Source organism: Trematomus bernacchii, unplaced genomic scaffold, assembly GCF_902827165.1.
Source record: "Trematomus bernacchii unplaced genomic scaffold, fTreBer1.1, whole genome shotgun sequence".
Classification (NCBI taxonomy): domain Eukaryota; kingdom Metazoa; phylum Chordata; class Actinopteri; order Perciformes; family Nototheniidae; genus Trematomus; species Trematomus bernacchii.
Window position 1 is genome coordinate 83,627 of NW_022987517.1, and position 27,541 is coordinate 111,167.

The 27,541-nt window shown below is 38.9% G+C and overlaps 2 protein-coding genes across 51 annotated transcripts in view; one reads left to right on the forward strand and one right to left on the reverse strand.

Moving 5' to 3' along the window:
- Positions 1-2,769: 2,769 nt before the first annotated feature.
- On the reverse strand, positions 2,770-14,839 carry LOC117471286 (adhesion G-protein coupled receptor G5-like). Of its 50 annotated transcripts, none has more exons than XM_034116476.1 (17): positions 14,799-14,837; positions 14,298-14,366; positions 13,314-13,762; positions 13,110-13,169; positions 12,393-13,025; positions 12,250-12,307; positions 11,930-12,069; positions 11,280-11,402; positions 9,054-9,173; positions 8,901-8,946; positions 8,655-8,749; positions 8,393-8,511; positions 7,129-7,397; positions 6,319-6,415; positions 4,828-4,957; positions 3,415-3,571; positions 2,770-3,109 (listed from the first exon to the last, which is right to left on the reverse strand). In XM_034116476.1, exons 3-17 carry the CDS (start codon positions 13,686-13,688, stop codon positions 3,018-3,020), a joined length of 2,514 nt encoding a protein of 837 aa, XP_033972367.1. In that variant the 5' UTR covers positions 13,689-13,762; positions 14,298-14,366; positions 14,799-14,837; the 3' UTR covers positions 2,770-3,017. The 50 variants fall into 50 exon arrangements, 49 of the variants coding, with proteins under 49 accessions (XP_033972367.1, XP_033972392.1, XP_033972431.1 ...); XM_034116501.1 differs by having other exon boundaries at positions 12,393-13,325; positions 13,482-13,505; positions 13,626-13,762; positions 14,799-14,836; XM_034116540.1 differs by having other exon boundaries at positions 12,393-13,301; positions 13,446-13,469; positions 13,662-13,762; positions 14,799-14,835.
- A 2,306-nt stretch (positions 14,840-17,145) lies between these two features.
- The window catches only part of mmp15b (matrix metallopeptidase 15b), a 42,147-nt gene continuing 31,751 nt past the window's right edge, over positions 17,146-27,541 (forward strand). The window contains exon 1 of the mRNA XM_034116587.1: positions 17,146-18,137. Coding sequence (XP_033972478.1) covers positions 18,015-18,137 — 123 coding nt within the window. The 5' untranslated portion in view covers positions 17,146-18,014. The remainder of the gene's footprint in view (positions 18,138-27,541) is intronic.

Genomic DNA, 27,541 nt, shown 5'->3' on the forward strand with positions numbered 1-27,541 from the left:
TCACAGAGCTTGAAGATTAATCACAGGGTTTGTCAAGCAAAATGGACTGGTGTAGTCCCAAACGATAGCTGAGGATTATGGGTAGTGTAGTGTCTTCGGCCATCCTAAACTCAGAAAAAACTATTTGTTTCTCCGAATCGAAGGGGAAAAACACAAAAGCATTGTACACAATTTAAACCAATCAATGTTGTGTAATTAACAAGGATAATTGGGTGTTTTTGAGTTGATGAGTAATGCAGATATCACTGTAAAATCAATCGACATTAGAGAGAATACTTACTTCCGGGTGTAAAATTCTCTAAAGCAACTACTATGAGCTGCTCCGACCCTCGGTCCTGACGGACTCCAAAAGTCAGACATTATACAATCAAACAAATAAATAAACACAAGGATAATTGTGTCTTATTGTTGAGTAAATAACAGTGTACAGTTTAGTAAGTAAGTAAGTAAAGTTTATTTATAAAGTGCTTTTCACAGACAAAGTCACAAAGTGCTTGACAAAACAATAAGACATCCACATAGGAGGCGTACAATGATCAATGAACCCACATGTTAAGAAGTCATAAAAGCACCAGAGCATAATTAAGACACAATAAAACAAAACTTACAAAAGAAATTTAAAACAAACAAAATAAAAACATAGTATTAAATGGAATAAGATCAAGCACACCGGTTACCCAAACAGGAATGTCTTTAAAATAGTTTTAAAAGAGTCAACAGACTCCGCAGACCGTAGATGAGCAGGCAGAGCATTCCATAATTTAGGAGCCACTACTGCGAACGCTCGATCACCGCGGGTCTTAAGGTGGGTACGTGGGACAGACAGTACATTTTGCCTGTGAGACCTGAGTGAATTAAGTCGGCCACATAAGCAGGAGTCTGACCGTGCAAAGCTCTGTAGGTGAGAGTGAGGATTTTGAACTTAATCCTATAAGCTACAGGGAGCCAGTGAAGTGATCTGAGTATCGGGGTAATGTGGGACCATTTGTTTGACCGGGAGAGAAGTCTTGCAGCTGCATTCTGGACTGACTGCAGACGACCAAGGGCAGACAAGCTGAGAGAGGAGAACAATGCGTTGCAGTAATCAATGCGAGATGAAATAAATGCATGGATAATCATTTCTAGGTCGGGTGTTGAAACTACAGATCTCAGTTTGCTAATATTTCGTAGGTGGAAGAAACATGATCTCGTCAGTTGCTTAACATGGGTATCAAACGATGCGGATTGGTCAAATATTACCCCTAAGTTGCGTAGTTTGGAGTTGGCAGCAGAGGAATATGGTCCAATACTTTTCAGAATCAAGGACGTAATCATTTCTGGTGCAACAACCAGAACCTCCGTCTTATCAGCATTGAGTTGTAAGAAGTTATCTGCCATCCAGTCCTTAATGGCGCTAAGACATTCTAAGAGTCTTGATATCCTAAAAGCCTCACTAGGTTTGAATGAAATGTGGAGCTGGATATCGTCCACGTATAAGTGATATGTAATGTTAAAACTATTTATGATCTGTCCTAAGGGTAGCAAATATAGGGAGAATAACAGAGGCCCCAAGACCGAGCCCTGCGGGACACCACAGGACAGTGGAGAGGAGTCTTAGAAAATACAAAATTAGAAGGAAAAAACGATGAAACAATACAGATTTCAGTATTCTGAGCCCCTACTCTCTCCCTAACAACGGCAACAAAAGTCCGACATTATAGAATTAAAATAAAGAAGTAAAAACAATAAGTGTGGCTTGATATTGTGTTAAAACAAAGTTTGATAAACGCTGTGAGAATGGCTCTGCGGAGAGCATTTCTTTGCGATCCCAACTCGTCTATTACCAACGTTCAGGGAGCTCTATGCAAGTCAATGGGACTCCCTGATAGTTGAAACTGCGTTTGATAGTGACGCCAAGAGATCCTGACATAACGTTACTATAGGACGAGTTGGGAGTGAGAAGAATGTGTTGTACTGGACGACCAACTGTACAACATCAGGAGACTAGTCCTCTACTGACCCAGACGGCAACGCAGGTCCTGGTCCAAGTTCTTGTCATTTAATGCCTTGACTACTGCAACTCCCTCCTGGAGCGGATCGATTGGTTTTCAACCTACCCTACACCAGATCCCTCCCCTCCTCCCTTCACTGATTACCAGTAGCTTCCCGGATCCACTTCAAGACAGCGGTACTGGTGTTCCAGTTCTACCTGCAACCAGAATATGTTTAAGCTATACATTCCAGCAAGTGCACCTCTTTCTGCATTGGCCAATCAGCTTGCCACCCCTTCACTGCCAGTTAGAACCAGGTACAGCTCAACAAATACATTCATGTTTGCGACCCTGGCACCAAAATTGTGGATCGAGCTCCCCATTTACATCAGGACAGGAGAAATTCCACAAACCCTCAATCGCAGACTAAAAACCCACCTGTTTTGCTTGTACTATGGTCATTAAATAAAAAAAAATTAAATAACAAAGGAAGTAAAATTGCTTCACCATCCTATGCAAGTGTGCTTTAAGGGTGGTAATTGGTAATGTCAAAATATGTTACAATGAATATCTACAACTTAAGTTACCCTAAGCAATAAAGTGTAGTTGATGCACAGTACAGTAGCAAAACCTCAAACCGGACATGTACGTAATCGTCTAGACTTCTATTCTGCTTAGACTAAGACATGTTGTGGTTCAAATCTGGATTAGTTTATCTGTGAGTAGTTTGCATGTTTTTTCCTGTTTAATTATGTTTGCACAGAATTGAAGTATAAATAATTGCTTTTGCCAGGTATGGACGATGAAATTAAACACCAATACATTCATTTATTAAAACAACAGGGTATGACAATGAAAAAACTTTAAAAAAGGGCACTTAACCAGTTATCTGCCCAAGTTAACCCCTTTCTACTTGCATGTAAATAAAATTAATGATTTAAAGAAAAAAAGAATAGTATCAAACTTTACAGCATTGCTCTATAAATCCGCACAACACACATACATACATGTACGCACACAATCACAAAAAAGTCTCTGGTGTAGTGCTTAAGTGTTGGTGCTGCGTGTTACACTACTCTTAGTAGATGGATCTCCTTTCTTTCTCAAAGACATCACGAACCACAGGAAGATGAAGAAACCTGCGTTGAAGGAGTGACACGAAAAGTGTTAGAGAGAGCAAAGGAGGTTGTGTTTCCATTAGACATTCACAGTAGGAGAGCCCCAAATTGCCCCTGAATGGTCTGGCTTGGATCAAGTATTAAAGTCCCTGCTCTTAACCACTTTTCTTTTGTATCAGCTTTCTGTATTTATGAAAGTGTCATACTGTTGTGCCCCATCCTAAATGTAAAACCAAGAGGACCAACTTTGCATACAAGTGTCAATGAAATATACAACCGATATTAACGTCATCACATAGAGCTGAACATGATCAGGTGGTGCAGACCTTGCAGTGAGTTGAGGATGCAGAAGAGGTAGAGGCCAGGCGTGGTCAGGTAGCCAAAGGAGAAGAAGACCAGGCCCCAGGTAATGCCCAGCAGAGCGGTGACTCCCAGCAGCGTACAGATGTCCTTCTTGACTCGGTTACTGTCACTCTGCCCAAACTGACTCACAAAACAAAGTTTAAAATGACACATCAGCAGGTCATAGAACATCGGAGAGTACGTACCATGAAGTTCATATTGTTCAGTAGAGGGAAAATCATAACTGTTTTTAAGTACAATACACAAGAAAATACTACTTTCTTTAATTTGTTTAAAACTGTGCTCCCAGGAGTCATGACATGTTTTCTTCTAGAAGGTGTGTATAAAAGAGAAAACAATGTTTAGGTTGCATGCAAATGATCAGAAATAAATACAGTGTGTGTGTTAATTGTAATAAAGGAACATATAATAGCTTTTGGACATCAATGTAGCTCTTTGACACAGAGGACTCAATGATGTCAGGCTTTAAATGTACACACAATGTTTGTAAGAACATCGATTCAATAGAATTGTGCAGGAATGAGTCTTCCACCTAAAAAACAAGTTAGCATTTTACCAGCATTTTGTCTGTGGTTAACACAAGCTGGAGGGACTTTTTCATTTTGTCCTAGGATGTTAATATTGTCAGTAAATACCCCACTGGTGAATGTCTGATGCTTCTATGTTACATACAAATTAAGGTTGCTAACAAGTGACTAAAATGACTACTAAATGTGGTCACGTTGAACAGCAGCTGCTCTTAGCTTAGCGAAGGTAACAGGAAGCCATGCGACTGTGGAAAAATTCAAATGTATTTGTGGCGTGGGAGCCCTTACATGCTAACTTCTGGGTCGGCCTCCAGAAATACATACAATTCAGCTTTATTTATAAAGCACTTTAAACCTCCAGACCAAAGTGCTGTACAGTCAAATAAACAAAACATAAAATCAATCACACAGCACAGCTCACACACCATAAAACAAGTACAAGTAAAAACAATAGACAATTTAAAAGCAATAAAAGCAACACTCTAAAAGATGTCAACACGCTAAGGAGAAGAGGTGGGTTTTAAGAAGTGATTTAAAAGCAGACAGTTTGGAGACCTGTCTGATATGCAGGAGCAGATCGTTCCACAGCGTGGGAGCCGCTACAGAGAAGCAACGGCCCCCTCTGAGCTTTGACTTGTTTCTGGGCACATTCAGGAGCAGTTGATCGGCTGACCTGAGAGGGCGGTTGGGCGCGTTGATTGGACATCAACACTGCACTGCTGTAATGGTTGTTGGTTTGGATGGGATACATCGACAGCTAAAGCTTTATGGAATTAACTGGAATCCTCCTTTAAGAGCATATTTACAGACAAGTAGAGTAGAATGCAAAGAGTGCAGGTTGAGTCCTACCTTTTTGCTCTGGTGGAGACTCACAACGCGTCTTACTGTCACCCCCAACATGATCGCGTTAAAGAGGAAAACCAAGCCAAACACTCCCAATGTAGTCACCAGCTTCACTGTGGTATTCCTTATATAGCATCTGCAAAGAGAAAGAAAGAGTATAGATGAAGGTTTTCTCTAATAAATCGAAACCTCTTCGATAAAAAAAAGCATATATTCAGGTGACTAATAATTCTGGACTATAATAATAATTCCTCCTTGTAGGCTAACTTATAGATGTCGCTGATAAGGCCAACCATATTGGTGTCATCTGTTAACTTAATAATGGCGTTGGAACTATGCACAGGAATGCAGTCATGGGAGAAAAGGGAAAAGAGGAATGAGCTGAGCACACAACCCCGTGGAACGCCGGTGTTCAGGGTCAGAATAGAAGAAGTGAGGTTGTTTAACTTCAAAGACTGGGGTCTGTTGGTCAGGATGTCCACTGTCTAGTTGCAGAGGGAAGTGCTGATGCCAAGATTCCCACGTTTGATACACTATATAAACTGTAGGGGATGAATATGTTGAATGTGGAGCTAAAAACAATAAATAACATCTTAGTAATAATACATTTTATTTGTCAAGCGCGTTATCAGGTGCTGAAAGACACTTTACAGTGGTAAAAATAATATAATTTAAAAAAGATAAAATACTGATGGTTGTCCTCTTCAGGCACGTGGGACAGAGTGAGGTTGGAAACTGATATTTACGTACTGTACGAATAACGACTTTAGATAACCTCACACAAAACGTGTGAGGTTATCTAAAGTCGTAATTTGTCCAGTTTATTTGCCAAGGACTGAATGTTGGCAAGTTAAATGCTAGGCAGAGGTTGTTTGTGGGGGTTTAGCTTTAACCTATAGCCTAGCCCGTGGGCCTGCTTTGCCTTTTTTCCAGTCTTGTCGCCACCGTTTTCTTCCTGTCAGCGAGACTGGTTCCCTGGGCTTTGGTGCCCTGGCTTACTCCGGTGATAGCTGAACGTTGTTTAAAAAATGTAATTTACACAGAGAACTAAGGTCCAAGAGTTATTGTCAGATATACAACGTATACACACAGCTGTGCTGTGTGAAAAAAACTTGAAACTAGTAAGAGGTAACTACTAATTCTCAGAAACTGGAGACTCAGAGCCTCATATAGTGCACGCGCCATCCTAAGTATATTTTATGTGAGAGGAGGCTGGAATGTAAAAGCAACAACTACACTGTATTTATCTTGCCAATCACTTGTACAATCAAGCCTTAACATCTTGAATCCACTGTTAAGGAAATAGAACATATCAGTATCCAAGCTATTATTTCCTTACATTCATTATAACTGTCTGTCACTGTAAATGGTGTTTTTGCAAACTTTCCCATTACATTCCAATAGACAGAAATGCTAAACGCACATTCAAAACACTTAATACAATTAGTTACCTATTAGTTGAAATTGTACATGCTTGCAAATGTGCTTCTCCCTTACATTTGTGTGCTGTTGGGGTTAGAAGAGACCAGAGGGACGAGTCCATACCAGCTGCTGTCGATGATGACCACCAGGGCCACAATGACTGCAGGGAGACCTGAAACGCAAGCATTAGACAAGACATTGGAACGTTTTTAAAGTATTATACTTGAAATAATATTATTTAAATAATTATTTAAACAAAGTATGATGTATAACTCTGGTGCATATAACAATTTTATCAGAATCATCAAATACGAATACTTTATTTATCCACAGGGTAATTGTGAAGAATGAAATTGTGACAAGGGTGAGGATATCAGAAGCTAAATGCAAAATCGGGGGATGGGAGGCAGGTATAGATCAGATGTATACAAAATAAGCAAACTATATTAAATATGCTGGCACAAAACAGTTACATAAAAATGAAAGAGCAGGCAAGGTAAAACCAAAGGAAACTTAGCAAAACAAAAATGAGTAACAAACCAGCAAGACACAGGAGGGAGGAAAATACAGAATACAGACAGGAAACCAGGAACTGTGATAGACTGAACCGAACCTGGGAAACATTGATGACAAACTGTCAGAGAACACAAGGGAAGACAGGCATATATACTCACAAGACTAATCACAAAGACAAGACACAGCTGGGGAGGGCATGCAAACACAAGGGATAGCAGGTGAGAATAATACAGAGAGAGTAAACACAGAGACAGGAAGTAAAAACAAGACACAATGACAAAATACGTTTCAAAATAAAACAGGAAACAAAATAAAAGCAGAATCAGATGTTGCCACCTGTTGATACCTGGCCTTTGCAACTCTACTCACCCCATCCCACCAAGCTGAGCTTGAGCAAGTATTTCCGGATATAAATGTTGAAGACTCTGACTAAGAGAAGGTAGAGGTGTAAGCCCTCCAGGGCCATCCAGCTGAAAGTGGCCAGCAGGGAGTAGTGAAGAGAGACGGCCATGTAGAAGCAGAGCGTGGGGAAGGACAATGCTGCCACCGTCTGGCTGGGGAGGAAGTGTAGGTTGAGGAGGATCAGGGCAATGGCCAGGTTGATGTGGACCTTCATAGAGATATCTGCTCGGACTTTTCTGAAGGAGAATTGATCTGTGGTAAGTGTTACATTTTTATTTTGTTAAAGGATTTCATGACATATATGGGAAGAAAAGGGACAAAATATGATAATAAAGGAGTGAGAAAAGAACATTGCATTTTAAAAGTAATTAACAAATAAGGCTCAAATGTACAAGTTAAAGGGCCCATGTCTTGGCCATTTCTACTAATCATAATTCCATTGTTGAGGTCTACTAGAATAGATTTACATTGTTCAATGTTCCAGCTGATTGGTCAGCTCGCCCTCTCTGTTCTGATCAGTCAACCACCGTTACAGCGGAACATCAGTGGTTATGTGTTACAATGGCGTTTGTTAGCAACCAGGAAATGACACCAGTAATGACAAACAGATGAGAATGCTGCGTTGGGTCTGGGTGCCGTGTTGGCGGGACGTTGCGGGGCTCGCTGCTCCGCCCTTTGGGGCTCGAGGAGCCGACAGTGTGAGGTGGATTACTGGTGTAGTTTCCTGGTTGCTGCGTGGGGTCTGAGCACCGCGGCTGAGAAAAGATAAGGCTGAGTGAGTGTGTGTGTGTGCGGAGCTCCGCGGACCAATTGGTCCATTTGGACTTAGTGACGTCAACCTGCCCCGCAAGAAAGAAATGGAAAAAGTCAAATTTCCAACAAGGCGTTCTGGGGCAGCATAGACACGTCTTTTCTGTGTTAGAGTTTTACTCGCTACAGGGTGTACTTTGAGGGTTTGTGACTCTGCAGAAGGTTTACATGCAGAAAAAGCTACATAACACACAAGGGGACGGGTAATAACCAGAAAAGCATATGATGGGACCTTTAAGAAACAACAGCTAGAAGTTGTCATACAAGGGAGGAAAAAGGGAGCTCAGGAGCAGAATAAATGATGGAAGCAAAGACAGAAGCATGCTGCTGGATCTGAGCGTTATGTTAGATGGTGGATTGCAAGGTAAAGAGGGATGAAAGACAAATATCATCAACATGGGAAGACATTTCTTTTTTGTACCTTTTTGCGATGAAGAGCAGAACAGTGATGATCAGGGCAAACAGAGAAAGACTACAACCAATCAGAGTGATGTATGTCAGAATCTGCAGGTCGTTTTGTGAGAGGGAGGCAGAAGATACCTGAGGAGAAAGGACAACATTACAAACATTGTTACTGATTAAACTAGACCCTACCCTAAACCAAAATATCATGTATGTCGACTATCCACTATATTTACATACAGTACACTGCTTTCTTTGCATGATGACAAGGACAAGCCTACCACGAGCACGCCAAAGTATGTGAGGTGGTCACAGGAGCAGATGATGTTTCTCTGACCAGGTTCCCACAGGGTCAGACAGCCATCAGTGCTAAAGTCTGCCAGGTCAAACAAACGTAGACAGACAGATCCATTATATGAGAGATCCTGACACATGGGAATTAAAACCCACTTTGTTGGTCATGTGTAAACTTTTCATATTCATTATAAAAATTAAATAAAACACTTGTCTTTGTTTTTCACACTCACCTTTTGTGAAAACATTTAAGAACACACAGCTGGGCTTTTGCGTATCCTGTGACACAACACAAGAAAACGTTTACACTATTGTTTGTTCGTGTGTGTGTTCCTATCTACTTAACTAACTTAAGTAAAATATTTGAGGAGAGAAGTTGTAGTTACATTCACACTAACAGCCAACGTGATGTTGACACGCTCCTGAAGTCCTGAGATATTCTTTCCCCGCACACTCAGGCCAACCAGTCTGCTCTCATGTAATTCAGCCGAGGCTTCACGTATGGTCTACACAGCATCAAATAAGGTATTAGTTTAACAGTTTAGACAAGTAAAGTGACATCACTTTCCTGAAGTTCCTTTACTGTGTTTAAAGTAAAAGTCACACTGCTTCATAATATCAGTTTGGGTGTGCCCACTCTTCTTCATACAACTATATTTAACTAACTATTAGGTTGCGAGCACCGATTTCAAAGAACCCATTGAAATCATAAAAGGGTAATTAGTATACAGTATTTCTTCTGGCAAAGGAATCACAGATTTGAGGGCTGAAACATTACACAATTACACAAACACAATTTTGTTTTTGCCAAAAAATGAAAACCTAGAGAAAAGGAACATAAATCATTGGCATGGCAAAATGACCCAACCTGGAATGCGAAATGTCCTACATGTATGACATTTGCTGGGTATACGTAACTCACGGAAAAGACAAAAACAGACATTGGAGAAAGACCGTAAAACCAACAGGAAGTCGGCCATTCTACATTTTATTGCGATTTTTAATCAACATACCGCTCCCTACTGCTAAGAGGAAATAAGGAGATTTGTACTTTTACTTTCTCGTCCTCCCATACTTTTCTAAACTCTCTGAAATGTTGCGAAAAATGCCTCAAGACATGGGGGAAGCTCTATAGATAAACTTTTGCATCTGCATCCTTCACCATGAGCAAAGAAGGTCCCGGCCTGAAGACATCTACAAGCACATTTTTAATGATAGTCATAGTACAACCTAGTCTCAACAGGGAGTTATTGTTGCTCTACTTTGGCTTACAGCTATCAGCAGGTTAATGGATCACCTTCATATTTGGTCAGCTTAATTTCATGACCTTCCCATTGCTAGACTGCAAAGCTTGTACGCTTCAGTGGAACTCTTTTCACAAGGTGATAAATATTCGCCATGAAACAGAACATCGTTCTTTAGGGCTGGGTATTTAGACGCACAAAACTTGGCACACGGATTAACAATGTTAAACGTAGGTAACTGATATGGTTATTGTGTTTGGGTGGCTCAATAGCCCCCCTTTTAAACTTGAACAAACCATCCCTCACTGTTATTTTTGACAGGCAGGTAAAGTAATTTAGATAGACAAAAAATTCCACAAGTAATGTCTACTCAATTGGTCCAGTTTCCAACGGTCAGGGCAAAAACACTACTGCGTCAACCTACGTCCCACAATTATCCCGCCACCCGTAGGGGGGGATAGGACCCATTCAATTCTGCTTTCAGCCATAATGTTGTGCATGTTACAGCAGGTGGCAATGGTGGAAAGCAAAAGAGCAACAACTCTGTACCATAACATTTGAGGATATTGTATGTTGTCAGAAACGAACATCACTTCCTCTTTGTGAAGCATTTCTGTTGTTGAGCATTTGTAACAAAAAAGGTGACCGTGGGAGACTTTTTGGGGGTTAGAAAAAAAAAGAAGAAGAATAAACACATTTAGAGTTTATGGGAAAAATAATTACAATAGTTTTCCTTTTTATATACAAAAGTAGCTGCTCTTGTTGTTTGTGTAAGCTATAGAATCTAAATGTAATAACATAGGAACAGGAATACAAAAAAGGTTAAGATCAAAGGGTGAATGTGGTTTGAAGTACACTCTACTGGCTGATAACTGTTTGATACAAATACATGAATATTAGGGCATTTAGTTTGGAAAATGACCACATGCCAGCAACACATGCAGATTTTCAAAATCTCATAGTGTTACTCTTTTAATCTACTGCGCTCAAACCTTACTCACTCCTGTGAACCACACCCAATCCACTTCCTAAATCATGCAGCAGGTTTAGGGAAGCTCTTACTGGCAACACAATCAATGTTATTTATTTCCAAGAAATGTAACATGACATCACTAAAATGTTACTGACAAAAAAACTTGCAAAAAGAAAAACATGAATTATTTAGGTTTATGGTTTGAACTGGGAGTTTAAAATGTGATTTAAAGTGTCGTTCTACTTAGCAGTATTTTTTTTAAACCTTAAAGGGGCTTAAACATGCTAAACTTTAATACAACATTTAAATACAATACAAAGTGACTAATATAAAATTGGACCATAGATATTCCGATTGTTTATTACAAGATTTGACATAAAAGTAATGTCTCTCACCCAGTTTGCATCAGGCCATGTAAGCATGCAGAACACAATGGTGTTTTCTGATCCAGCATCCAGCTCTCTCGGCAGTTGAACGCTCACTTTGTCACTATCGCTGACAGAATTGCTTGACCTTACCTATATCAGAGGCACAGAGTGAAGAACGGAGACCTTACATTTTAAATACCTGTAACATAATAACAGAACTCTCAGCAGACATTTGTATCGAAGAGTAGTTTCACAGAATGGTCGACTACCCAACTATCAGGAGCAGCTGTCGTGAATTGAGGGTTTTATAATTAGATGTGTCCAGGAATATTAAGACTTAGAGTAGGTCCTTAGTCAAATTAAATAAGAAGTATTCAAGAAGAAAAAGGGCCCATTCAACCATGCTAGCAGCTCATTTGAGCATTGAGCAAAATGCTAATGTTGGCATAATGTGATCTTTGAAGTTGGTTTTAAAATGATTATATGTTTGTGTTTAGTTTTCATCTAACCATACTAACATTTGCTAATCATGACTTATGATGGGAGTAAAGCTGCTGGTAGAAAAGTCAGGGATCACAAAAGTGATAACAGTTGGATCAAGGGAACATGGATGTGCCTTCAACATTTCTCCATTCATTTCAGACATTGCTATGCCATACCCTAATACTATTACTTACCTTTTTATCACTAGCATGAATTTCAAGGCCATTGAAGGGGACCTTTGGTTTGTACAGGAAGGCCACGGAATTGTTGAAAGACAGTGATATAGACTCATTCACCTCTGTTTCCTCCAGAAGCCGTTCAAGGGTCTCAATGGCTCTTGTTGAAATTAAAGGACAAACTATTTTAAATAGCATTCTGAATTTACAACTTCTTTCCTTAAATCAAATCTGGTGAACTATTAGTTGTGTACATATCACTCTACTCAGATGCAAACACAAACATAACCCCTCAACAAATATAAAACGTTTAAATATAAATAGATTGAGATGTTTACTCGATAGGGTTGCTGTGGTGTCTGTGTTCCATAATGCCTTCCACGGTTTCTGGATATCCTGTCGAGTAAAAAATGATTTATTGAAATATAATAATATTCTCAAGAAGTGTATTTAAAATAAAATAAATATTTGAGTATCTTACTTTGTATTGTTTTGGAAGTGTTGCATTCATGACGCCGAAGTGAACCTTGATTGGAACCTTTATTGGAACCCTCAACTGAAACTTTATTGGAACTTTTATTGGAACCCTCAACTGAACCTTTATTGGAACCCTCAACTGAACCTTTATTGGAACCCTCAACTGAACTTTTATTGGAACCCTCAACTGAACCTTTATTGGAACTTTTATTGGAACCCTCAACTGAACCTTTATTGGAACCCTCAACTGAACCTTTATTGGAACTTTTATTGGAACCCTCAACTGAACCTTTATTGGAACTTTTATTGGAACCATCAACTGAACTTTTATTGGAACTTTTATTGGAACCCTCAACTGAACCTTTATTGGAACCCTCATCTGAACTTGTATTGGAACCCTCAACTGAACCTTTATTGGAACCATTATTGGAACCCTCATCTGAACCTGTATTGGAACCTTTATTGGAACCCTCATCTGAACCTGTATTGGAACCTTTATTGGAACCCTCATCTGAACCTGTATTGGAACCTTTATTGGAACCCTCATCTGAACCTTTATTGGAACCCTCATCTGAACCTGTATTGGAACTTTTATTGGAACCCTCAACTGAACCTTTATTGGAACCCTCAACTGAACCTTTATTGGAACCCTCATCTGAACTTGTATTGGAACCCTCAACTGAACCTTTATTGGAACCCTCATCTGAACCTGTATTGGAACCTTTATTGGAACCCTCATCTGAACCTGTATTGGAACTCTCATCTGAACCTGTATTGGAACCTTTATTGGAACCCTCATCTGAGCCTGTATTGGAACCCTCATCTGAACCTTTATTGGAACCCTTATCTGAACCTGTATTGGAACTTTTATTGGAACCCTCAACTGAACCTTTATTGGAACCCTCAACTGAACCTTTATTGGAACCCTCAACTGAACCTTTATTGGAACCATTATTGGAACCCTCATCTGAACCTGTATTGGAACCCTCATCTGAACCCTCATCTGAACCTGTATTGGAACCCTCAACTGAACCTTTATTGGAACCCTCATCTGAACCTTTATTGGAACCCTCATCTGAACCTGTATTGGAACTTTTATTGGAACCCTCAACTGAACCTTTATTGGAACTCTCAACTGAACCTTTATTGGAACCCTCATCTGAACCTGTATTGGAACCCTCATCTGAACCCTTATTGGAACCCTCATCTGAACCTGTATTGGAACCCTTAACTGAACCTTTATTGGAACTTTTATTGGAACCCTCATCTGAACCTGTATTGGAACCCTCATCTGAACCATTATCTGTAAAACGCATTTGGATGTTTTGAGATAGCAAAGACAAGACCAGCCAACAGAGGAACCAACTCTTCATTCTGTGAAAGGAAGAGGATTCATTTAGAACAACAACCTGTCTGGGCTTTTCAAAAACACACGTCATAAATGAACGACAAATGAATAGTCATTCAGTAGAATAGTCCCCCACACTCACACAACTTAAGACTAAGACACCACTGTATAGTAATTATACCAAAGTGCAATAATATTACAAATAAGACTACGACAAATACTGTTGTGCAATAACACGTATGTGCAATTTGTAAGTTAGTAGAATGTACTTTGAATGTAACTTGACCATTTTAGTAACTTTTAAAATTGCCTTTTTATTTGATCTTGATTGATGTTGATATTTTTTTGTCTCTATCTTCACTTTTGCTGTAACAATTAAAATGTCCCCTCTGTAGGACGGATAAAGGTATTCTGATTCTGACTAAATATTGACCTCTGTGATTTCCTTTACTTGAGCCTTACAAAGGCAAAGAGGGAAGTTCCAAAAATCATTAAGACTTTTATCAGCACAAAAAGCTAAATGTTGTGGTTCTGAAGTAAGAGTATCAAAACAAAGCCTACCTTTTCATGTTGCTGGATCAGTGTAGAAATGATTTTGCCGTAAGGATATTCAGAGTACAGCTGATGTGACTACAGGACAAAAGCAAGTGAGGAAAGCTAAATGTTGGGGCTTTATGGGAAGTAAAGCAACAAAAAAAACATAACAACATGTAAATGGTATTCTATATTAAAGAGGAAGCAGCCACAAACCAATGCAAAAAACACCTATTGTGTCACTTACTTCTGTTACCTCCAAATATGGGCTTACATTAGATAATTGAGGGAAGATAGTACTTAGCATTGAACACTTGTCTTACATTCTGTACACACATTAGGCCCTAACTCACAGTTTTGATTAGAAGCTGGTTGATCCTAAACAGTACAACATTGGTCAATATGCAACACGTCACTTGGTTTATGGCTGCACGTCACAACTACCACCAACAGAGGGGAGTAGAGCGTTTAAAGAAAAATCTAGTGAGACAAGCTGTTTAAAGTGGAAAGCAAGCGATGCATCCTTACATTATTTTTGTACAGGGTATTAACTCTGCCTTTGTCAGACCACTACGTTTCCAGCCCTAATGTTCTTGCTTTGGACAGCCACCGTTAGTAAGGCTGCTAGAAGAAGCCTGTGGAAATGTTTACAAGAAGTAGAAGTTGCACAGTTAAAAAAGAAACAAATTGTAGCCTTTGTTGTTGGTAGCTGAGGAAAACATAAAGCGATCTAACAGTGTGTCAACATAATACCACTATGAAACACTAGAGGGAAAAGTGACCTTTTTCTGCGTTAATTAAATATAGTTGACGCATAACATTACATCAACATACTAAAGGCTGTAAAAGAGATATGGGTGTCATTCCTAATTCAAAAATACGTTTTTATTTTTGGCAAGCTAGTTAATTTATTTATAAAACAATTTGGCTTTATTGTTGCTCTAGCTAGCAGGTGCTAACTTGCTATATAGTCATGCCATTAATGAGCTTGCTAGCTGAAGAGGCAAGGACATGATTGGATGAAGTGGTTATCCTCATAATGACAGGTGGAAAAGGGAAAGGAAACAAGGCAAGTAGACATCTGGATGAGAATTTGTGGCAAAATGCAGAAGATAGGTTTGACTAGTATTGTTGGATATAGGTATAGTCATTTAGTTGTTTCTGCATTACTGAATTAGTTTACAGTAGCTGAGGAACGCCTATTAAAGGATATTCCGGTTCATATTTGTTAGATTAATGTAGTCAGTGTTTACCAACAAAGGAAAACAATAACGTTTTCAAAAATCTATCCGGGTGGGCTCTGTTAGCGAGGGATTGTTTTTCTATTTTGGGTAGGTTGATGCCAAGACTGTTGAGATCACTGGTGTGTGGGCAGGTGTTGACTGATGTTAGCCTCTGGGGTTCAAACCTACCTGAGACAAACATCATACAAAGAGACCATTGAAGCAGAGTGACTCACATAAAGCAGGTGCTGATCCTTATGAGTAACTGGAAAACCCTAAGTGATAAAACATCCCCTTTATTTGTAAGTACATTTGCCTTTTTAGTTGTCAGCAAAAGTCACACAAATTATACAATGGGGATTTCCAAGAAGTCGAATTATTACCACTATTTTTTCTCCAAACAAGTTGGATTGCTTGAAAATGTCACGTGTTGTTTCCATTTGTCAAAAGTAAAACGGATAACAATTGCTGAGTAACATTTCAATGTATTAAATGATCTGAAGCTCAAAAAAAGAGGCTTACCAACAACCTTTGTGTGTATTCAGTAAACTGTGACACCTCCCGTATTGACCTCAGGCCAAAATTCAATTAGCCTTTTAGACATATTTCCCTGCAATACCAAGCAGGGGTAAGTGCATAGTGAATTGCAAAAGGCAAGACAGCATTGACAAATGCAAACAGTTACCGATTCAAGTTGTTCTTTTTTAATTATATGTGAGACTTAACAAAACAACTTTGTTTAGCATCTACGTCTTTATGCATCTTACTATTAAGCTTATGTCTTTATTTACTTTTCATACTCATTTTGGCCACAAGAGGCTGCACTGCACTACTAAGCAATGTATCCATGTGTTCTTAAACATATATGTAAAGCATGTAAAGTAATTATGAATAACTTTAAATCATCTGTTTTCACAGATGAAAAAAAGTCACTTTGACAAATGATCCTGTCAAAACTTATTGTATGGCAAAATCGTTTCAAAATTGAGTGAAACAAACAGTAAGACAAAGTCAAAGTAGTCAAAATAGTCAAAGTCATATCAGTTAATGAATAAGGTTAATAACCCTTTTATTATGTTTATCTCTTAATGGTGACTTCAAATCTCATAGCTTATCAGTACATGTACCTGTTACATTCAGTATTTGTACGTGTGTGAGCTCTACACACATTGGGGGGAGGCTCATGGTTGCTGGCGTCCGTCTCGGGCTCTTCCTCCGCTCCCTCCCCACTTCCACCTGCATCCGTCCGGTTGTGAAGCATTGTAGTGGTCAGCTCCATCAAGTCAGCCACTGGAAAATAGGACAAAACCGGAAATGATGTGCCTTCAAAATAAGAGACAACTAAAATAAACCTGGCAGGAAACTTTAATAGTTAATAAAAACAAACATTATTCCTGACTCATTATGCTTCTTGTTACGTGAGCTCCCTCAAACATTTACATTTGTTTAACTGTTAAAAGGCCAATATAATTGAGAAGGAAAAACGTCACATTCTGCATGGAGAAAATAACTTTCTTTATTATACAGTATTCCCTGTTTCTTCTACTTTCAAAACCGTCAGAGACGACAGAATGATTCAGACTGCGTACCTTTTATTTTGGCAGCCATGACAGGGACACCTCGCTGATGTGCTGCCACGCTTGACGCTCTCATCTCCACGTTAGGTACTGAAACCCCACCAACAGAGGACCACTGTCCGTGCTGCTCCGGTAGGAACACAACACAGCCACGGAATCAGGATAAGACTGATAGCAACTAAGTATCGGCTTCCGAGACGGTTTCCTCTGGCAAAAGGGAACAACTGGACGTAGAGGGCTCTTTTTTTTACAAGAGGTCGCGAGCTATAACTGCCGTTGCCGCTTACAGCTACGACACTGCTCGAGCTGCTGCTGAAGGAGTCAAGTGCGGTGAACTTTCATTTTGTCGCTGTTTCAGATTTCTAAACTTTCTCAGGGTACATTTGAATGCACCCGAATAGGCATTAACACGACATGAGTTCATTTACCCACTGTATTTGAACATGTCAGCAGTACATTATTTACTCAAAAGCATTTATGGGTTATGCCCACTTTGCTGATAGTGGGCACTGCTGGAGACATTGTTGCTCTTTTGAAGTGCACTTTCAAGGTTACTAACAGGGCAGCGACTTTGATGTTAATTAAATGAGTCGGGCGCTCTAGTGGGTAACTCCCGCTAGAGATAACAGAGCACAGTAGTCAAAGAAAGGTGAGACGGACTGTTAACGCTGTTAAAACAACTTAAAGGAGAAACCTGCATGGAGGTTCACATATGACAAGTCGCCGACATTTATTGAGGGTCAGTTTGTAGTGCGGCTCTGGCTGTAAGACTGAAATGGGGCTCTTTTCCAGGATACAAGTGCACAGTTGAAGACCGTCGTATAATTGTCACTTGGGAATAGTTTACAACCATTGTATCAGTAGGCTACTGTAACAACCTTTCAAAGACACCCTAGTTTATCCTCTGGGATTGAACCACTACTGATTCCCCTCGCGCCCGGACCATGGCCTCCTCCTCGCCGAACAGCTGCTTCTGGTTGCTCTGGAGACGCACCTTCCTCGCGATGGGGCTGTGCGCGCTCGTGGCGCGTGGAGCAGCGGAGGGTGACAGCGCCTTCAACTCAGAGGTAAATACACAGCAGCGTTATTAGTGACTATACTGACTGACTAATGCTCTATGCTTACTAACTGCGAGGAAACCATGATGCTGGTTCTTACTTTTGCTATAAGCAGTCACTAAAGTGTTGTATACAGTCTAGTGTTAGGCCTATTAATGTAATTTAGTTTCTTATTTAAATCCACTAATATAAACCAGTGTAACAGCTTCAGACATGAGCAAGTCATCAACAATGATGCAGGACCACCCAGTGCACAACAGCTGGTTGATGATACTAGTATTAATTATATTATTGTAATAATGCTCTAACTAAATGCATATTTTCCCGTAAAGTTCACTTGGTGAGGAAAACATATTGATTGGCAGGTGTGCAGTCTTTTTTTTTTTTTTGCATTCATTTACATCACAAGGCTTTCACAAATCTGTCTGTAAGGGACATTCACATCTATAATATCCACCTCTTTAATGGAACATGTTTTAGGTAAGATTATTTTTTAAATTCTGGGCACCCCCATCACACCATTCTCAAAAACAGTTCTTTGGACCCCCCTTTCATATTTGCTGTGCTAGAAAAAACCTATGCTATAGAAAAACTGATCACCACCTTAGTAGCCATTCTAAAGTTAAGTACTTAGAATATTACCTTGCACCTCTTAACCATAAGGAACACATGTTTTAGCATTATTTAGGCGCGTAATTAGACGCCAAAGTGTGCCATAGTAACAAGTTTGAACTTGAACCAGCACTTTTTGCCATTTTTCTTTCACCAGTCTTTTTGCCATTTTTCTTTCACCAGTCCAGCTGTTATCTAGAAAACTTGACTGTTTAAGAGTATTGAAAGGTGATTAATGGTGGAACTTTTGTTTGTTGTTTGCCAAAGAGAGACAGACAGACACACACCGACAGACGGAGAAACCACCCGGTCATTAGAGGTGACCATGCATTTCCAAACTCATTGACCAGGGGGGTCTGCTTGTTAGCCAGGTTACAACATTGTGTGTGTGTGTGTGTGTGTGTGTGTGTGTGTGTGTGTGTGTGTGTGTGTGTGTGTGTGTGTGTGTGTGTGTGTGTGTGTGTGTGTGTGTGTGTGTGTGTGTGTGTGTGTGTGTGTGTGTGTGTGTGTGTGTGTCGCTGACAAGAGATGGAGGGTTTACACAATGTGTGGACTGATGAGAAATTCCTAATCGCTTGTTGCTAAATGTGTGTGTTTGTGTGTGCCAACTGAAATAGTAACAACACATGTTGACACATCTGGAATGCTCCATAGATCTCTGAAGGTAAAGTGCGTCAACTTTATTAATGGCTGCTGTTCCAACAAAAGTAAATTAAGGCTGATGGATTAGAAAGACTTGCCAACCTACCAAATAGGATATTCTTGAACTGAACGCCAACAACCGATATTGTTTCCACCTGTCAGTTCTTTACTGGATGGCTATGTTTATAATAACAAACTTATTACACAACATGGGTAAAATAGAGAGAACAGCAATACATCAGGTACAGAACACTGTTGATTAGGGCTGCTTGATTTTGGGAAAAATCATAATCTCGATTATTTGGGTCAATAATTGATATCACAATTATTAAAAACGATTATCCATTTACTTTGAAAACATCCATTTATTGAAAAAAAAACAGTATGTTTTTAACAGTTGATTACTCAGAACTTTAAGTATAATTCAACTGAAAAACCAATTAAAAAAAAAAAAAAAAAAAAATCAATAATCGTTTTATTTCGATTATGTTGTTTTCATAATCGTTGCAAGCCAAAATCGTAATTGCGATTAAAATACGATTAATTGAGCAGCCCTATTGTTGATTGTCTTCAAGGGGCCCTATTATGCTTTTTGGGGTTTTCCCTTTACTGTAGTGTGTTATATTGTTGTTTCTTTTGCATGTAAATGGTCCGCAAAGGCTTATCTTTGGATTGTGCTGTTAGAAACAGCACAATGTTGTTGTGTTGCCTCAGTGGAGAAATGTAATAAGCACCTGTTGCTTTTATTCTGACAATTTACGATGATTTAAATGTGATTTAAAAGCAACATAAAGTGTTTGCATTAATATCTGAGATTGAAATCACTTTTATTCTGACAAGTATGGCAAATAACATAAGCTTGTATTAGCTGCAATTTGCACTTGATGACTTAAAGGTAGGGTAGGTAAGTTTGAGAAACCGGCTCGAGATACACTTTTTGTTATATTCCATGGAATGCTCTTAACATCCCGATAGCAATGAATATCTTAAGTGCTTTGACAAAAAATCCATAAAAAAATGTCATCTGTGGAAGCCGTAGTACTGTAAAAGCACGACCAATCATTTTAGCCGGCCCGGCTAAAATAACTGGATGGCCTACCTGCCTGTCAGCCTTCCATCTGTGCACAAACTTATCTTGTGCCCTCATTGGTCATGTGCGCGTTTGTGTGTGTTGGAGGAGGGGCTCTGTAAGGAAGTGGCAGATTTTCTCCGGTTGTGTATTTTCAAATTCTAGCGATCTCGAGCCGGTTTCTCAAACTTACCTACCCTACCTTTAAAGATGTCTTGCTGTTGTCGGTTGATGGGACTGCTAATCTTCAGCCTTACCACTAATCATTTGATAGGAGAGACTCTGAATTTAGGAACTAACTGGTGGTCTGGAGCAGGGAAGGTGAATGTTTCTCTGGAGTCCGAGGGGAACATTTGTTTTCTCTCAAAACAGCTATACATGCTGTATAGTGTACTTTCTAAAATAAAGAACGGGTAAGGAAGGACTTAGATCAACATATAAAATGACACTACACGTAAAAGTGTTGTTTTGTTTGGTTCAAAGCAGCCTGTATCTGTGACACAAACCCACACTATGTTGGATTGTGTTGAGTCTACATTACACCTACTCTACAGTTTATTCACATACTGAAATCTAAAATTAAATCTGATCCTCACTTGTCAGTTGTGGTTTAATCCATGTGTTGAGGAGTTGGCCCGAGACCTTTACTCCTACTCTGTCTGGACAAAAAGGATGAAGTGGGAAGGAAGAAGAATGACGGAAAAGGGAGAGATTTTGTGTGTGGCGAGCATTTTAGAAATCTTGATTCAAAAAGGGGAAATGCCCCGGCAAATTTATTTATAAAAGCCGGAAAGAGAGACCAAGATGGATATAGAAAGTTGATGATCAGTCTCAGCTGTGCAGCATGTGATGGCTGAATGTGACAGCTGTTCTCTAACTAGGACACACACACACACACACACACACACACACACACCACACACACACACACACACACACACACACACACACACACACACACACACACACACATACACATACACATACACATACACATACACATACACATACACACACACACAGACAGTGCACAGGCATGCTGGGCCTGGAACTCCAAGGCATCTTAGGAAATACAATGGACCCTCTTGTCTGAAGAGAAAGAACTGTGAGAGAAAACTTGCCAATAGGAGAAATAGAGCGGATAAGCACATAAAGAAACATGATAAGAGAAAGCTGTAGAAAGAGTATGCAAAAGGTGTACAACAACAATATGTTAAAGCAGAGTAACAGTAGGGAAATGGTAATCAGTGACTTATTGCTGCACATAACACGACAACTTCCTCAATCCGTATCCTCTTTGTATTCATGTAATCTGCAACGTGCTGTCCCTCCACATTCCAGCCCCTTTCCCCCCCCTGTGATTGGCTATCACCACTTCCACAACTCTGACATTGCTTAAGGGATGGGATGGGGCAGGGGGAGGATATGAGATGGGAACGGGAATCTCTGAGCATGTAATAGGGTTATGCATTGGGCATTTCTGCTTTTTGCCAAATCATGTTTTTTAAAAGGGCTGTGTCATCAGGGATTCAGACTAACTTTTCTAGCACTGGTGCTACTAACATGGGAGTGTAGTGTCTATGAGAAGAACTCTCTCTGGGAACTTTGGGATTTAGACTTTGCAGACCATTTGCGTTCACAAAAAACAATATAACACAAAACAGCAAAGGGAAAACCCCAAAAAGCATAACAGAGCCCCTTAAAGTATTTCCATTTCCTGCTACATAATACTTTTATACTTAGTACAATTCTGTAGCAAATATTGTACTTTTTACTCAACTACATTTAAATGACAACTTAATAATACAAACTATAAACATCAAGAGAGTATTTGTACTCCTGGTGCACGAATGCTAGAGTAATTAGCTTGCAGTCTTGAGCCTTGTATCCGTTTTCCTCTCTAACTCCATGTGTGCTGCGTGAAATCCTCAAATTGAACTAATGAAATTCTCTTCCTCCTGCTATCTTTGTCTCGCTCTCAAAACTCCATTTACTTATCCGTCCTGTTGGTAAGACTTTGAGGGGTAGGAGATGGCAGCGTACCAAGCCTTAAAATAAAAGCTCTGTTAGTATCTTGGCTGACATTGGGGTGGACACACACATACACACACTCCAACACACACACTGCTGGCAGGTTTTATAACTCCTTGTATATTGCTGGGTCTGGTTTTGGCAGGTAAGCTCAAGGACTCTTTGAAAGACCATTTAATATACGAGGCCAAGCGTGCATGCACACACACACACACACTCTCCTATTCCTCCTGTTGTCTAAAACTTGCTTTGTATTCCACCCAGCTTATGAGGGAAGGTGACTGGCCATACTGAGACTTGACTGTTTAAGACGAATGGGTTTGAGGAGGGGGGGGTTCAAATGCCTCCATACATCTTCCAAACAGCACTATAGCTCCCCTTGTCCAGACTACAACCTGCTGTAAACACAGGGAACAGAGAAAGGGTGTGTAGATACAAGATCAGATTCAGCTAACATAAAGGCATTTCCCTTTTGTATCAAGTGCTATCACTGAAGCAATGAGTACCATATGGAGATCACAGAGGAGCAGGGAAGGAAGCAGCTGGAAAAAGACACATGTAGGAGATTACACAGGACACTAGCTTGGCTTCTTCTTTTGATTACCTTTATGGGAATTCGGGAATAGAGTGGCGCAGTATTGAGTCCTAAAACCCTAACACAAGCTAGAGATTTTCCCTTTGAGTTGTAAAACACGTACTGTACAACACAAAATATCTCAGTAAATACACCACTAGCGAATGTCTGAAGCGGCAGTTGCTAACAAGTTAAATGAGACGACTAAACGTCATCCCGCCGAAGTTTAGCCGCCTTTAGCTTAGCTGCCTTTAGCTTAGCCGCCTTTAGCTTAGCCGCCTTTAGCTTAGCGATGGTGACGTGAAGTCATGTGACAGTTTGTTTATAGCTGTTAGCTTAACACGTCTGCTGTATGCATTTACCCTCAATAATCATAGTCGGATATGCCTTAAAGCTGAGTTATCATTGGATGAGCAAATTCAACTGAACAATTTACAAACTCAATTAGACAACATGTATTTGGAAAAAGCAAAGGGAGCTTTTATTCGTTCGAGAGCCCGATGGATTGAGCAAGGAGAGAAAAACACTTCTTATTTCTTCAATCTTGAAAAGCAAAGACAAGTGAAAAAGAAAATCCAAAAACTGATTATTAATGATGTCACTATTGAAAATCAAGACCAGATAAATGAAGAAATTAGACTTTTTTATAGCAATTTATATAACTCAAAGTTTTCTAAAGAAAATTGTGATAACTTTTTTAGTAAAATTACAGAATTCAAAAAGACAATAGATTATTCTTTTAAACAGTATATGGACGATGGACTAAAAATTGAAGAATTAGATAGTGCATTACTGCAAATGTCTGGTGGCAAATCACCAGGGCTGGATGGTTTAACCATAGAGTTTTATAAATGTTTTTGGTCAGATGTGCGAGAAATGCTTTATAAGGCGTTCACAGATTGCATTTCAGCAGGAAACCTTTCGCCAACCATGAAACATGGCCTTATTACCTTAATTCCAAAACCAAATAAAAATAATCTTTTGTTGGATAATTGGAGACCTATTACCCTGTTATGTAATGATTACAAACTTTTAGCACATGTTTATGCTAACAGGTTAAACTCGGGTCTGAATCAACTAATAGATGAATGTCAATCAGCCTTTATAAAGGGCAGAAGTATTCATAACCATACCAGACTGATATTGGATATGCTTGATTACCAGGAGTTTATTGATACTGAAGGTCTCGTACTATTTCTGGATTTTTACAAGGCTTTTGATACTGTTGAACATTCCTTTTTAATGGAAACTCTGACATTTCTGGGTTTTGGTGAACATTTCTGCAACATAATTAGGATGCTCTACTCGGACATTTATAGTTCTGTATCTTTGAACCCTGGAATGAGCCCTAGGTTTAAGGTTTTACGTGGTATTCGACAGGGTTGTCCTATTTCCCCCAAATTATTTATTCTGACCACCCAAGTATTAACAACGCTTATTATAAAGAATCACAAAATATTAGGCATTACCCTCTTTGACAAAGAGTTCAAAATTAGTCAATTTGCGGATGACACATCCATTTTCCTAAAGAATAAATCTATGGTAAAGGAAACTCTTAACACAATTTCAATTTTTTCAAAAGCATCAGGGTTATCTCTTAATCTTTCAAAATGTGAATTACTCCCTATCCATTCATGTGATGATTCCACTATTGACTCTATTAGAGTGGTACCTGAGGTGAAATATTTGGGAATAACATTATCTAAAAATTATATCAGGAGAGAAGATCTTAATATTTGTAACCGTATCACAGATATGAAGAAATCTCTCAGTCGTTGGTTAACTAGAGATCTTACTATTTTTGGCAGAGTTCTTCTTACTAAAGCAGAAGGTATATCTAAACTTATTTATCCATGCCACTCATGTTTTGTCTCTTCGGCTAATATAAAAAAAGCCAACTCAATTATTTTCCAATTCTTGTGGAGAAATAAAACTCACTACATTAAAAAGTCACAGCTTGTTAAAGAATATGATAAAGGCGGAATTAAAGCTTTAGACTTTGAATCGATGACTGGAACAATTAAAATAAAATGGTTGAAAGCCTTTTTGTCCCAGCCAGAATCCATGTGGTTCCATATTCCAAAGGCCATATTTAAACGTCTAGGAGGGTTTGATTTTCTTTTAAAATGTGATTTTGAGGTTAATAAGATTCCGACCAAATTGTCAAATTTTCATAAGCAGATACTTCATTATTGGAAGATGATATTTACCCACAATTTTTCTCCTCATGGATCTACGTTATGGAACAATAGAGTGATTATCATAAACAGAAAATCCTTGTTTAGGAGTGATTGGTATGAGAGGGGTATTTTGTTTGTTAGAGATTTACTAGATTGCAATGGTAAACTGCTAGATTTTTTGGCCTTTTCAACGAAATACAATATAACGTGTACTGCTAAAGATTATAACAAAATCTGTAAAGCAATTCCTGTACCACTTATTGGAATGATTCATAATACTTTACTGTACTCAAATGTTGTATCAGTTTTACCTAATTTGGAAATTATTGGCGATACTCTTAAGAATAACAAATCTATTAATGCTTCCCTGAAATCCCACATTTTTCACAATTTTAACAGAGGCTTATTTCCTCAAGTGACCGATTTAGACACTTTATCTGTAATGGAAAAAGCTCTATCTGATTTTATAAAATGGCCTATTTCCCCTAAAGCAAAAGAAACTCATTTTAAAATTGTTCATAAAATCTACCCGGTTTCTACTTTTTTAAATTCAAGATTTAAATTTGAAGTGGAACCATGTTCCTTTTGTAATTTATCTGATGAATCGTTGGAACATTTATTTTTCTCTTGCCCCTTTTCTGAATTGTTTTGGTCGAATGTGAGAGATTGGTTGTTACTTAAATTAACAAATATTCCGGCCTTCAAAATATATCACATTTTATATTATATTGATAATTTGGACTCTCCCATTTCTGATTTGGTAAATATAATTATTATTTTGGGTAAATACCATTTACATTGTAGTAAATGGAGAGGAGGCAAGCCCTCCTTTCCCTGTTTCATAAATGAGTTCAAGTCCTTTTTTCTGTCCCTTAGAAAAATACAATCTTGTAACCTGACTATAAAGATTTGCAATGACATTTCCAAATGGTTATTATTTTAAGTAAGCTTAATGCCTCTTAAATGTTTTTGTGCCTTTATGCTTTTTTCTTTCCCCCTGGCTCTTACTGGATGTATTAGTTATGTTTTTTTGTCTTATTGTGAATGAGTGTCTTGAACTTATGTTGATAAGTTGATGATATCCTCACCGAGCTTTTGTATGTTTAAAAAAATGTTCAATAAAAAAAAAAAAAAAAAAAAAAAAAAAAAAAAAAAAAAAAAAAAAAAAAAAAAAAAAAAAATCATAGTCGGATTAATATGTGGAGATTTTCCTGTGATACTTAAACAACCAAATGTGTATGTATCATAAACGTGTGTTTGCTGGAGATTTTACACAGGACAACCAAAACTCTACCACAAAATAACCATCACAACCAGCTTTGCGACACAACACACAACTCTTTGTTTTAGGCGTTATAACGGCTGCTAACATTATCCAAACAAAAAAAGCAAACAGCCTACTCACCACACTCGTCTATTCCTCCCAAACAACCAGATTTCACTTATTCACAGGCTGATGACTTGGATCACCTGAAACACAAATTAAGAGCCAGCAAGCAGAGAACACACACAGAGACCCCTAGTGGAGTGGAGGGAGTCGTAACACTTACATTCTGTCATTTTTCACATTCCAATGGAAAGACACATTGCTTTTTGTCAAGGGAGCCGTTGCAATGCTAACTTCTGGGTTGGCCTTCAAAAATACGTCCTGACTGCAGCTCTCTATAACAATTTTAAACTGCTTTGGTTGGATGACCGTTAGCGGGTGCATTTCAGCGAGTGCTTTGTTTTTATCTTTACGCAGTATGAAATATGAAGTACATTAGCTGACATGAATCTACAATCAATACTGCTTATTACTAATCAGCTCTTTAAAGATTTTCTGTCTTTTGGGGACATGTTTGTTAAATCTATCCTAGTGGAATTGTAACATTTTTGTTATTCGATTACATTTTCATACAGCTGCTGTGATTACATTATTTGGTAAGATTTCATTATTTGACCATTGACTGAAACCCTCCCTTTTACAGTGATTGTCCACTCCTAGCATTGCAAATATAACCAGGTACAGAGTCCACCACGTTGCCTGTGTCCAAATACTGCCTATTTCTGAGTGACAGCGTACTTTAGTTGTTTTCACTGAGGACTGAGCACATGGGTCCACCGCAACCAGCAACTTTTTTCTGCCTTTTTTTGCTGTCGCTCCAAGAGCTTCAAGCTAAAACATTTTTATTTTCATTTTTCAATTCAAGTGCTGGTGAGGTGACGGTAGAAATTAGAGAAGAAGCCTGTTTTTGGCCATGTCTGTCAGACCAAAACTATCTTAACTAACATAGAAATAACTCTGTTCGCCTCTGCCTGAAAT